Source organism: Panthera leo, chromosome A1 (assembly GCF_018350215.1).
Source record: "Panthera leo isolate Ple1 chromosome A1, P.leo_Ple1_pat1.1, whole genome shotgun sequence".
Lineage (NCBI taxonomy): Eukaryota > Metazoa > Chordata > Mammalia > Carnivora > Felidae > Panthera > Panthera leo.
In genome coordinates this window covers 173,266,569-173,280,429 of record NC_056679.1, presented here as the reverse complement: position 1 = coordinate 173,280,429, position 13,861 = coordinate 173,266,569, and the positions used below count along the sequence as shown (strand labels likewise).

The window sequence follows — 13,861 nt, the reverse complement described above, 5'->3', positions numbered from 1 at the left end:
GGTGATTTAGTCCTCAGAACCAACCTGTCATGTTACAGATGGCTCTGAGTCATCCAGGGCCCCAAAAGGGCTCCAACCAAGCATTCTGGTCCCTAGAAGCCACACCCAACTTTCCCCTACAAGACTCAGCAGGGGCTGGTCTCCTTCCCACCAAGCATCAGCTCCCCAGTCAATGATTCCTGCCCAGGCCCTTGAGCTCTGCATTGCCCTGGCCTCCACACAGCTGCTGCCTGCAGCTGTTTTTCTTGCAGTCCTCAGAGGTTAACTGAGGACCTGCACTGTGCCAGGCCTAGGTTAGCCCCCAAGATGATCCCCCACCTTCAGACCCCAGCAGAGGTACCAGAAACCTCCCTGGCCCTGCAGCTTTAGGACCTGGTGGCAGTGTCTGCCTCCCCTCACTGGGCCTCAGTTTCCTCATCTGTAAAATGGGGTAGGGGGGCTGGTAGGTTGGTGGGGAAAGCCATGAGATCTCATGCACCCTGTATGAGCCCGGCTCCAGGCCTTTCCTCTCTCCCTACTCCACACCCAGGGCCCAGCACCATTTTGAGTCCTCCCACTGCTGTGGCAGATCCCCCAGAGAAAGGACAGGTGAGGAGGAGGAGGAAGCTACAGTCGGAGACCTGCCTTCCTGCATCGTTCAGGGCCTGTCTAGAACTCCTTAGAAGGCTCTAGGCCAGCCTCCTGCTGCTCCCAGCCTCTTCTTCCAGGTGTCCCCACACACCCCTCCTTGTCTCCTACCATCAGGAATTCTGGAATCCATGGCTTGGCTGAGACCCAGGTTAATGCCTGCATAGCAGTCATAGGCTGGGTCACACATGCCAAGAGCCTCCACCCCAGAGTCCCCAGGAGTCTGCTCTGGTCTTGCTCCCTTCAAACCAGGCGGAGAGCAGAGCTCATGGGGACATATTCGCCCATAATCACTGGGGCCCTCTCCTGCCCTGAGCATCCATACTCAAGCCTCCCATGGCCAGCATATCCAAATTTGTATTGATCTTGTTGATTTTTCAACCCAAAGTGATTGAGTGCTTTGAGAAGAGATAAGCTCACAAACAGATGTCACTGCAGTGGGCAGTGGTGTCATACAGACACTGAGACCAAAGACCCTGCCCCAGGAATGTTCTGTGGTCAGGCAGGTATGGTAGAGTCATAGGTCAGCACAGATCCTTAGCCCCACCCATTCCTGTGTGGGTAGCTGGGTGGACACCTCAGGAGACAGCACCCCTGTCTTCCCCTGACTTGTCCCCAGTTCCCATCCAGAAAGCCAGGAGGAGAGACCAAGCCTGAAAACCCTCAAACCCAAACCTGCTGATGCTATAAAAGCCCCAGATCTGTGAAGCCAAGCATTGTGCGTTAAACAAGCTGGTTATTAGAAGCAGATTGGCGAGAACATGAGAACCTAAGCCCAAACTTGGCCTCAGAGCCCCAACCCCACCCTGCTAACCCTCCACCTCCCAAAAATACTCAGCACACCCACACTGGGGCCTCCCCATGTGCCCACAGCATTCACACACCCACTCACACCCCACACACTCTGGGGCCAGCAGGGACCATGCATCCTTTCTCTCCTGGCATCTGCTTGGTGACCTGCAGGGAGGAAGGCACTGTCTTCACATCCAGGACCAGCAGGACAGGGTCTGGGTCTGGATCTCCCCCTAGGTCCACCAGCTTCCTGGAGCATGTGGTGCTTGAGGCCACTGCCTGGATCTGGGACATCGTGGACAAACTTGGCCCTCCTTCATGGCAGCAGGAAGGAGATGAGGGGGTGGCAGTGGCAGGACAGAGAGGGGAGGAGATGGGGAGAAAGAAATAGGAGTGCTTAAATTTAGTGCCGTTCTCCCCAGACTGAGTTTCCTGAGCTCCCACCACCACCATGGGGGATGGAACAGTCCATCCATCCATAGACCTGTCCACTCAGGAAATGTACCCAGTTCAGAATGTTCTGGAAGTCTCTCACCATTAACCCCCGAAGCTTAGAGCAGGAGGGCCCTGTCTCCACCCCCAAGTGTATGCACAGCTCCTTCTCAGATGCCCCAAGACTCCAGTATGCTTGACAGGTAGCTGGAGCCCAGGGTCCTTCTACTATACATACACCCTATGAGGGACCCCCAGTTCTCAGCCTCACCCTACCCCCAGAGAATGCGCACATCCTTCGCCTTAGAGAGAAGGGGTGCCAGGCAGTGCCCAGAACAGAGGGAGCTCAGCCATGATGACCTTGGCCAGAAGTCTCCTGTGAGAACTTGCTAGGGGCAGGGGCAAGTGAGAAAATCTGGGGCCCAGTGTGGGAGCTGGAGAGACTCATGAGGAGGGGTGTGGGCAGAGGTCAGAGAAAGACATGTTAGAGAAATTAAGGGGGAAAACAGCCTCCCGGCCTGTCTGCTCAGCTGGGCTGCTGCTCTCCCTGCAATGCAGCCCTAATTGAATTTCTCTGTTAACAATGGAAACACGTTGGTTGCCCGGCCTCTCTCCCTCTTTCTGATAAGCCAATGACCCGAGGGAAATTGGGGTCAGGAGGAGGAGAAATTGGAAACAGTCTTTTTTCACTCCTGGGGACACTGGTTTTGGCCAAGGGCCAGGGGCCCAAAGGACGGCAGGCATTCCATCCCTTCTGGGTCCTCAGAGGATCTGGGCCCCCCCCCCCGGGGGCGCCCAGGTGTGGCAGAGGACAGGGGGGCTGAGTCTGTCTTTGAGAGGGGTCTCTTCAGCCCAGCCCAGTTGGGGCAGAGAGGGTCCCAGATACTCATCACTAGCCAGCTTCACCTTTGCAGACTGCCCCCTCACCCTCACCAGCGTTTCTCTCTTGAGATGGGCAAGTCACTGCCTCTCTAAGCCTCTGTTTCCTTATCCATGGAGTGGGAGCAATGCCTACCAAGGGAGTAGATTGAAGAAAATAAGCTAGCATGTGGGAAACCCTGGCTAAGCCCCAGGGGTCTATTATCATACTACATAATCGCTGTAATTATATTGTTAATAGCTGTTACTATATTATCACATGTCAGGATCTACCTGCTAACCCCAGGGAGGTGAACCAGATCCTTCTTCACCTTTTTTTTTTTTTTTTTTTTTTTTTTTTAATACACAAAAGCCCCAGGGCTCTCCTATCTACCTCATCCTTTCTGCCTTGGGTCCTTGAAGGCCAGCCCCTGTAGCCCAAAGCTCCTCTGTGCTGTTGTCTCTGAAACAACAGGAAGCCCATTTAGAGACATTTCTGTGACTCCAGGGAGACAGGCCTGGGGTAAAAAAGTATAATGAATGGAGGAGCTAAGGACTGGCTCCTGGCTTTCAGGAGATATAAATAGAGTACCCCCTGGGGCTCCCCCAGAGTTCCCTCCAGGCTGCTCCTTCTGAGCAGAGTGGCCATGGTGGTGTAGGGACCCCACACATCTGGACAGCAAGAACCGTGTGAGACTTGGCATGACTAGGACCCTGGCTACCCACCTCTCCTGCCCCCCAGGGCTGCCCGCCATGGAGGTCCGCATCAATGTCTCGAGGCAGCAGGTGGAAAAGGTGTTTGGGCTGGAGGAGTACTGGTGCCAGTGTGTGGCGTGGAGCTCCTCGGGCACCACCAAGAGTCAGAAGGCCTACATCCGCATTGCCTGTGAGTCCAGAGCCTAGCCCTTGGTCAGGGGTGGCCAGAGGGTATCACTAGGGGGAAGAGTCTGGTCAGAAAAACCTCAGGGCCTGCCTTGATGGGTGGAGAAATTGCCTCTGCACACGGCCCAGCCACCCCCATGTTCCCCCTGGTCACTCGGCACTTTCTCCTGCCACGTGCCACAGCCCCTGCGGGACCAGGGTACAGGGCCAGCCAGGCGAAGCTGTCATGAGGCACTCAGGCTGGAGGACACTCTTGTTCTTCTCCCAGATTTGCGCAAGAACTTCGAGCAGGAGCCGCTGGCCAAGGAGGTGTCTCTGGAGCAGGGCATCGTGCTACCCTGCCGCCCACCAGAGGGCATCCCCCCGGCTGAGGTGAGAGGGGCTCTGGTGCCCGCTCCGCAGGTGGGTAGGGCTCCCAGGTCTCAGGTCCTGCCTGCCCTGACGCCCCCAGGGGTTGCTCTCGCTCCAGGTAGGGCCAGCATGGGCGGGCAGTGCAGTGGCGTGGCTCCCTCCCCCAGGTGGAGTGGCTCCGGAACGAGGACCTGGTGGACCCGTCCCTGGACCCCAATGTGTACATCACAAGGGAGCACAGCCTGGTGGTGCGACAGGCCCGCCTGGCCGACACGGCCAACTACACCTGCGTGGCCAAGAACATCGTAGCGCGTCGCCGCAGCGCCTCGGCTGCTGTCATCGTCTACGGTGGGCCCCAGCGCTGGTGGGGCAGAGGGGCTCCCGGGCATAGGGATATGGGGTGATGACATGTTGGTGGCTCCCCATGGAGCCAGGGCCCAGTGGACCAGGCCATGGCCTCGCTGGGAAGGACAGGGAGAGGGCTTGCTGTGGCTGTCTGGGAGCCGAGGGGCATGCCTGGGCAGAGGTGTGGGACAGGTGGTAGTCCTCTGTGGCTGGACCATCCCTTGGCTTACCTGTGGGCCAGGGACATCGTGCAGATGGAGATGAGGGCACAGGATGGGAGTCTAGAAAAGGTGACAGACTACAGCCCATGCTCCTGTGTCCCAGGTATGGGAAGTAGAATGTTCCAGGCACCCTAGGAGCAGGCAGAAGGGGCGGGTGCAGGAGTTGCCTGCATGAAAGACTGGGCCAGGGCTGGCTGCCCTGAGTGCTTGCAGAACCTGCTGGGAGAAGGGGCTGTGGAGAGGATACTGCCAGGCTCTGGGGGCCGGTGAGCACAAGCATGGGCTCCCCTCCAGGGCTTCTTCACCAGCACAGCCACAGTCCGCCCATTTCCAGCTCACAGCCCCTCTGCCCTCCTGCCCTGGCCTCTGGGCCAGCGTGTCTGAGGAAGCCCCCCCCGCTCCCTGACCCCAGTCCTTCTCTGTCCGGCCAGTGAACGGTGGGTGGTCGACGTGGACCGAGTGGTCCGTCTGCAGCGCCAGCTGTGGGCGCGGCTGGCAGAAACGGAGCCGGAGCTGCACCAACCCGGCGCCTCTCAACGGGGGTGCCTTCTGTGAGGGGCAGAATGTCCAGAAAACAGCCTGCGCCACCCTGTGCCCAGGTACCAGCGGCCGCCACCTCCCGCATCGCTCCTCACCACGCCATCTCCGTGCCCTGGCTCCATTGTGCCCACCAGCCTGCCCCCCATGGCTCCATCCCACCCGCCCACACACAAGGCCAGGCTCAGTCCAAGGCTGGGATGGGGTTTAGTGTGATCGGAAGCAGGGCTTGGTCTGTGTCCAGGCTAGGCCTTGGCAGAGGGGCTGAGTCACAGAGGCTGAGGTACGATCAGGACAGGTACAGACAGTGTGGGGCAGGGGCAGGGCACCGCCTGAGGCTACAGAACCACCTATGCCTGGAATCAGAGGGTCATCGTGGGACCAAGTACCCTTGCTGCCCCAGGGCCAGGACGGCCCCATAGTGTGGATAGAGCAAAGCAGGCCCGGCATCATCGTGCCTCCTGTCATTAGCATGCGTCATCCAGGCCAGCTGGACATCAGAGGGTGTGCTCCTTACCACAGCATCGCACCTAGGTCTGGATGCCCAGCAGGGCCGCACTGGCAAACTGCCCAGGCTGGCTGCCCAGGCTAACTGCACCATCTCCTCTGTGTTCGTGTCTGTCTCTCATCTAGTCGATGGCAGCTGGAGCCCATGGAGCAAGTGGTCAGCCTGTGGGCTCGACTGCACCCACTGGCGGAGTCGTGAGTGTTCTGACCCAGCTCCCCGCAATGGAGGCGAGGAGTGCCGGGGCGCTGACCTGGACACCCGAAATTGTACCAGTGACCTCTGTGTGCACAGTGAGTCCTCTCTGCCCCAGGAGTCCTCTTGAGTTTGCCAGGATTGGCCCTGATCAGCCCCCCTGCCACAGGCTGTATCCCCTTCTCCAAAGTTTAGGACCCTCGGGAACTCCCCATCCCTAACACACCCTAATACCTCTCTCACTTCTCATGAAACATGCATACGTGTGAACCTTTACCATGTACACCATGCCCCTGGATCCCCCTCCTCTCCTGCAGCTTCACCTCCACATGGTTCCCCAAGTGCACACAGAAGTCCTTTGGGGACACCAGGCTTGTGAGGCCTGTTAATTACAAGGCCATAACTAACAATTAAAGATCTCTGTTGGATTTTTTTCTCTAGAACACACCCTCCCCCATTCTTTCAATTAAAAACCTAATTATCTGTGTCAATTCCTTTCTGATGGACATTTCTTCTATTATGCAAAGCCCTTCTAAAATCAATATAAGCTTCCTCCAGGCAGTCAATCACCCCCTCCCCAGCCCTGCCTCAGACCTGGGGAGGCAGACAAGAAGAGCCCCAGCACCACTGCTTCTGGCCCAGGGACATGGCTAGGAACCAGATTGGCAGACCGCACCCCCCCCCCCCCAAGAAGCAGATCCCCTACTTCGGGGATCACAGGAGCTTCCGTTCAGCCCAGCAGCCCATTGGGACTGTCCAGGGAAGTATCTTTTCCCCTCCTCCATCCTTCAGTAGCAGCAACCTCAGACCGAATGGAGCAGTGAGAGATGTGATTTGCCCAGAGTGACAGAGCATGGTGGTGGCAGGCAGATGCAGGACTGAGATGCACACATGCTGCCTCCATGCTCCCTGCCACCCGTATCCCCAGCCCTGCTAGTGCTGATGCCCAAGGAGTGAGCGCCTCATCCTCCTGGGGTGTAGACCACTGACCTCTCCTTCCCGGCCTCCTGCACCCTGCCCCTCCCAAGGCCACGCTCTTTCCCGCAGCTGCTTCCGGGCCCGAGGACGTGGCCCTCTACGTGGGCCTAATTGCTGTGGCTGTGTGCCTCCTCCTGCTGCTGCTCGTCCTCATCCTTGTTTATTGCCGCAAGAAGGAAGGGCTAGACTCAGATGTGGCTGACTCGTCCATACTCACCTCAGGCTTCCAGCCTGTCAGCATCAAGCCCAGCAAAGCAGGTGGGGTGCCCCTCACCCCTACTCCTGCCAGGCCCCCACACCAAGAGCTACCCAAGAGATCACCTCAGTGCCACTCACTGAGTCTGTCTTTACCGTTGCAGACAATCCCCACCTGCTCACCATCCAGCCAGACCTCAGCACCACCACCACCACTTGCCAGGGCAGTCTGTGTCCCCGGCAGGACGGGCCAAGCCCCAAGTTCCAGCTCGCCAATGGGCACCTGCTCAGCCCGCTGGGTGGTGGGCGCCACACGCTGCACCACAGCTCACCCACCTCTGAGGCCGAGGACTTCGTCTCCCGCCTCTCTACCCAGAACTACTTCCGCTCCCTGCCCCGCGGCACCAGCAACATGACCTACGGGACCTTCAACTTCCTCGGGGGACGGCTGATGATCCCTAATACAGGTGGGAAAGACCCCAGAGTGCCCCGGGGAACTCTAAAAGGCACGACTAGCCTTTGTGTCTCTCCTGGAGGAGGATGGGACAGCTCTGATGTTCTTCCTGTGCTGCTCAGGCTCATCCCAAGTGCTGAGCTAGGCCAGCAAGGAAAGGGGATAGAGTTTTGGAGAGGATCCAGTCGTGGCTGGCAGTAGGGCCGACACTGAGGCCATGGCCTGAGTGTCTCCCTTCTGTTACCTAAGGGATCTGTTACCTAAAGGACAGGACTTCTGTCCATTCATTTCCATAGTCAGCCAGCCTGTGTGTGCTGGACTCTACGTTGGACCCTGGGCCCAGAGGTAGGACAGGTGCCAGCCCCAAGGAGCTGGCAAACTAGTGGAGAGATGGCAGACCACAAACACCTGAACATGGCATCCCCCACCCACCACCTCGCGGAAACCCCTCTTGATAGAGAATCCACAGACCCCTTCCATAGTCATCCTTTTTTAAAGATTTTCAGTAATCTCTACTGAAGACCTTTTGAGGAAGCACAGCAGCCTCTGATGTTCCCACCTTGAAATTTTCTATCCCCTCAGCTGAGATGACCCCACATGCCCCTGATTTTCTTGCGCCTCTCCAGCTGCTCCTGGTGCCTGTTCCCTGAATGTAGGTGTTCCTGAGAGCTCTCTCCTGGCACCCTCTCACCGAGCAGTTGCGCCTACTCCATGGCTTTAATCGCCATGTCTGTGCAGATCACTCCCACTCCTCCAGCCCCAGCCACATTTCTCCTGGGCGACAGAATCATACACCCAGCTGCCTCCTGGGCAGCTCCATCTGGATGTCTCACAGCACCTCAGATTCCTGATGCCTAAAACAGCACTGTCTCCCACCCTCCCCCAGAACTTCCTGCTTCCTGGCTTTCCCCACCTCAGGGACAGCAAAGTCAAGTGGCTCAAGCCAGAAACTGGAGGTCACCGTGACTTCCTGGTCTTTTTCACTTGTCCCCCCTCACCTCCACAACAGCTTTAGTCAGTCACACACCAATTCCATCATTCTTCCTCCTCAAATGTTTCTGCGTCCTCCTGGCTCTCCTCCCTACTGCCTTTTCGGGCTCAGGCCACCACACCTACCTCAAGCATTCACCCAATGACACCAGACTTAATCATGTCCCTCCCCTTCTCCAACTGCTTTGGGGGCTTCACAGTGCCCCCCACAAAGCCCACATGACACAGCCACAGTGTCCTGTCCCCTGCCAGCCAGCGACAGTGGCCCCTACCCTCCTATGCACTCTTTTCCTGCACGTGGCAGTCATGGTGGGCTCTCAGAACTCCAAGCACACCATGCTGCCCTTTGCACACACAGATCCCTTTGCCCCCCATTCACTGACTCATCTGCTACTTCTCATTCAGGTCTTGGCCTGGCAGCTCTCCCTCTCTGTGCCTCATGTCCTCCTCACGGGGCTGCTAGGATGATGAGGTGAGATGGTCCATGTCAAGCTCTTAGAAAGGATAGGCACAGTGGGCACTCAGTGACCATCAGCCTTTCATTTCCCCTGGGGCAGGGGGGCTGCTGCTCCTCCCTGCTCTCCCCTAGCACCCTTAACCACCATCCACTTGTGTTTCTACCCACGGGGCTGACGCCTCATGAGAGCAGGGCCCGTGGTTTTCCCTCACTGCCTCAAGTACTCAACATTAGCATTCACTGAATGAGTGTGCAAGTGTGTATACCTCTGCCACAGAGAGCATTCATATGTGGATCTCTGGAACTGCCACCAACACTGGCAGCCAGTAGCAGGAGGCAGCACAGAGCTGATGAAGGGAGCAGTAGCTGTAAATATGCCATCTCCTGGGCTTCAGTTTCTGGGAAGTAGTGATATTCCAAGTAGCCCATCTCAGAGTTACCCACTCGGAGCATAAATGTAAGCTTTTGGACTTGGTGGGATAAAGTCGTAGAATTCCTTCTCTTCCCTGGTCATTAGCCTCTGAAGCCCCTTCTGATGTAGGGACTCCCTGCCCTAAAAGAACAGGAAGGTGAAGTAGGACCACCCTTTGCCATCCCCCAGAGGAACTCTGCAGCTCCTGTCCCATTGTGCCTCCCCTGGAACCACTCCTCACTGAGCAGGCACTTTTGATGCTGCCCAGCAAGACCCTGCTATGGAAGTGAATCAGCCAGACAGAAGGATGTGTGTGCAAAGGCTCCCAAACCAGGGAAGGCTACCTAAGGACCAAGTTGTTAAAGGCCCCAGCCCCATCTGCAGGGGCCACTGCCAAATGAGGAGCAAAGTCATGGTGGCAGAGAATGGCTATCCCCAAAGATGGCCAGGGCCGATGGAGAGGAGGAAAGCTTGAGCAGAGCAGGAGGGCAGGGCATCTAGGCAGAGGAGTGCTCAGGAAAGTGGCTCCAGAATGGCCAAGTATATGGCACAGGCTGTGCTGAAGAAGCTGCTGGAAAGGCAACTGGGGTCATAGGTGAAGGGTCTTAAATGCCAGGTCAGGGAGCTGGACCTTATACTGGAGCCAGGGAAGGTTTTAAGCAGGGAGTGCCCTGGTCCCACCCAGTGCCTTTTGGGTGATGGGTCAGGTAGGTATATCATACCTGACACATTTTGTTCCACAGTTTTCTGTGCCCAGGCTAACTAAGCATGCTTGTCCCACCTGAGTTCTCTCAGCCTCTCTTGGGGCCACTAGGACTCAGTTTCATGCCTATGTGGGTAGTTGGACAGCCTGGCAGTGCCTGTGGCACCTCTGTCCCCTAGGCCAGGCTGACACCGGTCAGTTCTCAAAGGAGGCTCTGGTAGAGGCTGGCAGAGTGGGGTGTTTGGTGTCTTTGCAGCCCTGGTAAACCCCAGCCCTCCTCCCACTTTGTCACAGGGATCAGCCTCCTCATCCCCCCAGATGCCATACCCCGAGGAAAGATCTACGAGATCTACCTCACGCTGCACAAGCCGGAGGACGTGAGGTGTGGGCGCGGGCCCTGCTGCTGGGGCTGGGCGGGTTCTGCCCTCTGCCTTCAGTTACCATGACGCCCCTTGCCCACCCACTGTCAGACTTGGTCTGGCATAGCCATAGGGAGGGCAAGGAAGAACTGCCCATATAAGCTCCACCCAGCTCTGGGGCCACCAACCTGGGATGCCACTACCCTGCCCCAGCCAACGCCCAAGACAGCCCACTGATGCTTTTCCCTCTGCACCCATATTTCCCCACTTGAGGTTGCCCCTAGCTGGCTGCCAGACCCTGCTGAGTCCCATCGTTAGCTGCGGGCCCCCTGGAGTCCTGCTCACCCGGCCTGTCATCCTCGCCATGGACCACTGTGGGGAGCCCTGCCCGGAGAGCTGGAGCCTGCGCCTCAAAAAGCAGTCCTGTGAGGGCAGCTGGGAGGTGAGCAGGAACGGCCCTGAGCCCACCCACCTGAGCACGGGGCTCAGCGTGGAGCCTGGGCTTCCTATCTGGCCCTCGAGCCACCCTCTCCCCAGTCTGGCTGCTCCTCAGAGTTGTAGTTGGCCATGAGCTGACCCATCGGGCCCTGCCTGCAGGATGTGCTGCACCTGGGTGAGGAGGCACCCTCCCACCTCTACTACTGCCAGCTGGAGGCCGGCGCCTGCTATGTCTTCACTGAGCAGCTGGGCCGCTTTGCCCTGGTGGGAGAGGCCCTCAGTGTGGCCGCGACCAAGCGCCTCAAGCTGCTCCTGTTTGCCCCCGTGGCCTGCACCTCCCTTGAATACAACATCCGAGTCTACTGCCTACATGATACCCACGACGCACTCAAGGTACCGCGTGCCCCCACCCTGCCACGGGGAGGTCCTCAGGGAGGGGTGGCAGTGGGGAGGGTGCTCCGGGCCCCAGGCTCAGCTGACAACCTGGGGCTCGCCGCAGGAGGTGGTACAGCTGGAGAAGCAGCTGGGAGGACAGCTGATCCAGGAACCTCGAGTCCTTCACTTCAAGGACAGTTACCACAACCTGCGCTTGTCCATCCACGATGTGCCCAGCTCCCTGTGGAAGAGCAAGCTCCTGGTCAGCTACCAGGTGAGGGTGCTCAGGGTGCCTGGAGTGGGCACACCCGATGCCGGGCACGCCTGACGCAGCCTGTCTCCTCAGGAGATCCCCTTCTATCACATCTGGAATGGCACGCAGCAGTACCTGCACTGCACCTTCACCTTGGAGCGCGTCAGCCCCAGCACCAGTGACCTGGCCTGCAAGGTGTGGGTGTGGCAGGTGGAAGGCGATGGGCAGAGCTTCAATATCAACTTCAACATCACCAAGGTGGGCAGAAGGGGGCATGAGCACTGCTGAAATGTGCCCGCACCCCCACCCCCCTTCTCACTGGGCCTACCCTGCCACCAAGCCCACCTCCTCCTAGAAACTGCTTAGCAGCTTCCTCCAAGTCTCCAGGGAGAGAGGTGCAGATGCAGACGGACAGATGCAGACAGATGCAATCACAATCTGACATGGGGTAGAGATGGAAGAAGATGTGGGAGCAGCAGGAGGGACAGACAGAGCCACCTGGGGGTCCTGGGGCTTCCAGGAGGAGGAACTTTGTACAGTGCCTTGAAGGATGAGTAAGAGATAGGCAGCAATGAGTGAAAAGGGGCAGTGGGAACTGAGTGTGGAGGACAAAGGCAGTGAGAAGAGTTCAGTGAGTTCTGAGTGGTCAGTAGAGGTGACCTGGGGAGGAGTGATGGGGAGAGAGGAGGAGAATGAGGCTAGACAGCTCTCCTGCTTACTGGCTGTGTGACTTTGGATAGGTCACCGTACCTCTGAGGCTTGGGACCCTCTAAACTCTGGTGTGAGCAGGGCCCTGGCACACCAGGGGTGCCCAGGAAACTGCCCATGCTGCCCCTATGCTCTGAGGTGGTCTGGATACTCCTCCAGCTGGAGGTGGCAGTGGGCCTGGGCCATGAAAGTTCTAAGAGGCACCTCCACCCCTCCTTCCCCTAGGACACGAGATTTGCTGAGCTGCTGGCTCTGGAGAGTGAAGGGGGGGTCCCAGCCCTAGTGGGCCCCAGTGCCTTCAAGATCCCCTTCCTCATTCGGCAGAAGATCATTACCAGCCTTGACCCACCCTGTAGCCGTGGTGCCGACTGGCGGACTCTGGCACAGAAACTCCACCTGGACAGGTGGGTGGGAGATGGGCAAGGAGGGGCTACAAAGGCCACCTGCAGTCCATCCTGGTGGGGTAGGATGGGTGGGGTGGACAGGAAGCTCTGTGGGCCTTGCACCCCATCCACCAGCACCCAGGGTGGTCGGTGCACTTGGTCAAGGGGAGGTCCTGCCCTTGGGTGGGCTGAGGGACAGGAGGGTACAGCCTGGGGTAAGGCAGGGCGCTGACTGGCTCCTGTTCCCCCTCCCCACCCCCTCCACAGCCATCTCAGCTTCTTTGCCTCCAAGCCCAGCCCCACAGCCATGATCCTCAACCTGTGGGAGGCGCGGCACTTCCCCAACGGCAACCTCAGCCAGCTGGCTGCAGCAGTAGCTGGACTGGGCCAGCCAGACGCTGGCCTCTTCACGGTGTCAGAGGCGGAGTGCTGAGGCCAGCCAGGCCTACAACGCCTACACTCTCACCAGCTTTGGCACCCACCAGGGACGGACAGATGCCAGACGGGGCCCTTCCCCCATGCTCAGGGGGAGCTGTGTGGACAGGCCCCCTCCTGGCAGACACTGTCCCTTAACACTGGCCCTTCAGACCCTGCCTACACTTCTGCCCCTCCAAGGCCTGCCTGGCCAGGCTGGCACTGCCACCTGCTCTGACCATGCCCTGGCCTCTGGGGCCCACCCAGGGTGGACAGTGCCTAGAGCCCAAGCCAGGCCCAGCCCATCTGTGTGTGTGTATGTGCGTGTGATGCTACCTCTCCTCCTGCCCCTGGCCAGGAGGCCGCATACACACGGGCATGCGCGCACACGCTGGGCTCGGGACATGGCCCCCAGAGCTCCTGCCTGAGCTGGACCTTATGCAAACATTTCTGTGCCTGCCAGGTAGGGGCACATCTGAGGGGCCTGGCTTCAAGCCTGTTAGATTGAGGGCCACAGCTGGACAAGGGGCGGCCCCTGGGTTCAGGCACACAACCACCGCACGGGCATGTGCCCATGCATGTCTCGTGTTCTCATCTCACATACTCCCCCTCTCACACACACACACACACACACACACGCTCATCTCATGCTGTACACCTGGAGGCCACTCACGTCTCTCACACCCAGTATCAGTCCACATCTGCCTCTCACATGCTGCCCTTCTCCCACCCACCCAGGGACACCCAATGGCTCCTCCCTGATCCTCCCTCTACCCCCAGCCTGGAGGAGCCCTGCCCAACAGGGCATGTGAATATGCAATGGGAGTCCCGGGCTGGACAATGGCAAGTGTGCGTGCCGTGGCGTGCCCGCTCCTGGGGCTGGCCGGTTCCCCCATGCGGGGTCTGTTGTGTGAAGCTCGTGCCCTGACTCTGTCTTAAGTGCATTCGTGCACTTACACTTGGCCTTATGTACACAGCCTTGCCCGGCCGCCGGGGT

At 58.6% G+C, this 13,861-nt stretch overlaps 1 protein-coding gene across 1 annotated transcript in view; it reads left to right on the top strand.

The window, feature by feature from the left end:
- Positions 1-13,837, top strand: part of UNC5A (unc-5 netrin receptor A) — a 61,550-nt gene extending 47,713 nt beyond the window's left edge. Inside the window, exons 3-15 of the mRNA XM_042945824.1 lie at positions 3,452-3,595; positions 3,860-3,963; positions 4,110-4,290; positions 5,679-5,843; positions 6,793-6,981; positions 7,083-7,385; positions 10,229-10,316; positions 10,567-10,735; positions 10,891-11,124; positions 11,231-11,380; positions 11,453-11,617; positions 12,293-12,471; positions 12,718-13,837. Of these exons, the coding sequence (XP_042801758.1) occupies positions 3,452-3,595; positions 3,860-3,963; positions 4,110-4,290; positions 5,679-5,843; positions 6,793-6,981; positions 7,083-7,385; positions 10,229-10,316; positions 10,567-10,735; positions 10,891-11,124; positions 11,231-11,380; positions 11,453-11,617; positions 12,293-12,471; positions 12,718-12,883 (2,237 nt within the window). The 3' untranslated portion in view covers positions 12,884-13,837. The remainder of the gene's footprint in view (positions 1-3,451; positions 3,596-3,859; positions 3,964-4,109; positions 4,291-5,678; positions 5,844-6,792; positions 6,982-7,082; positions 7,386-10,228; positions 10,317-10,566; positions 10,736-10,890; positions 11,125-11,230; positions 11,381-11,452; positions 11,618-12,292; positions 12,472-12,717) is intronic.
- Positions 13,838-13,861: the final 24 nt, after the last annotated feature.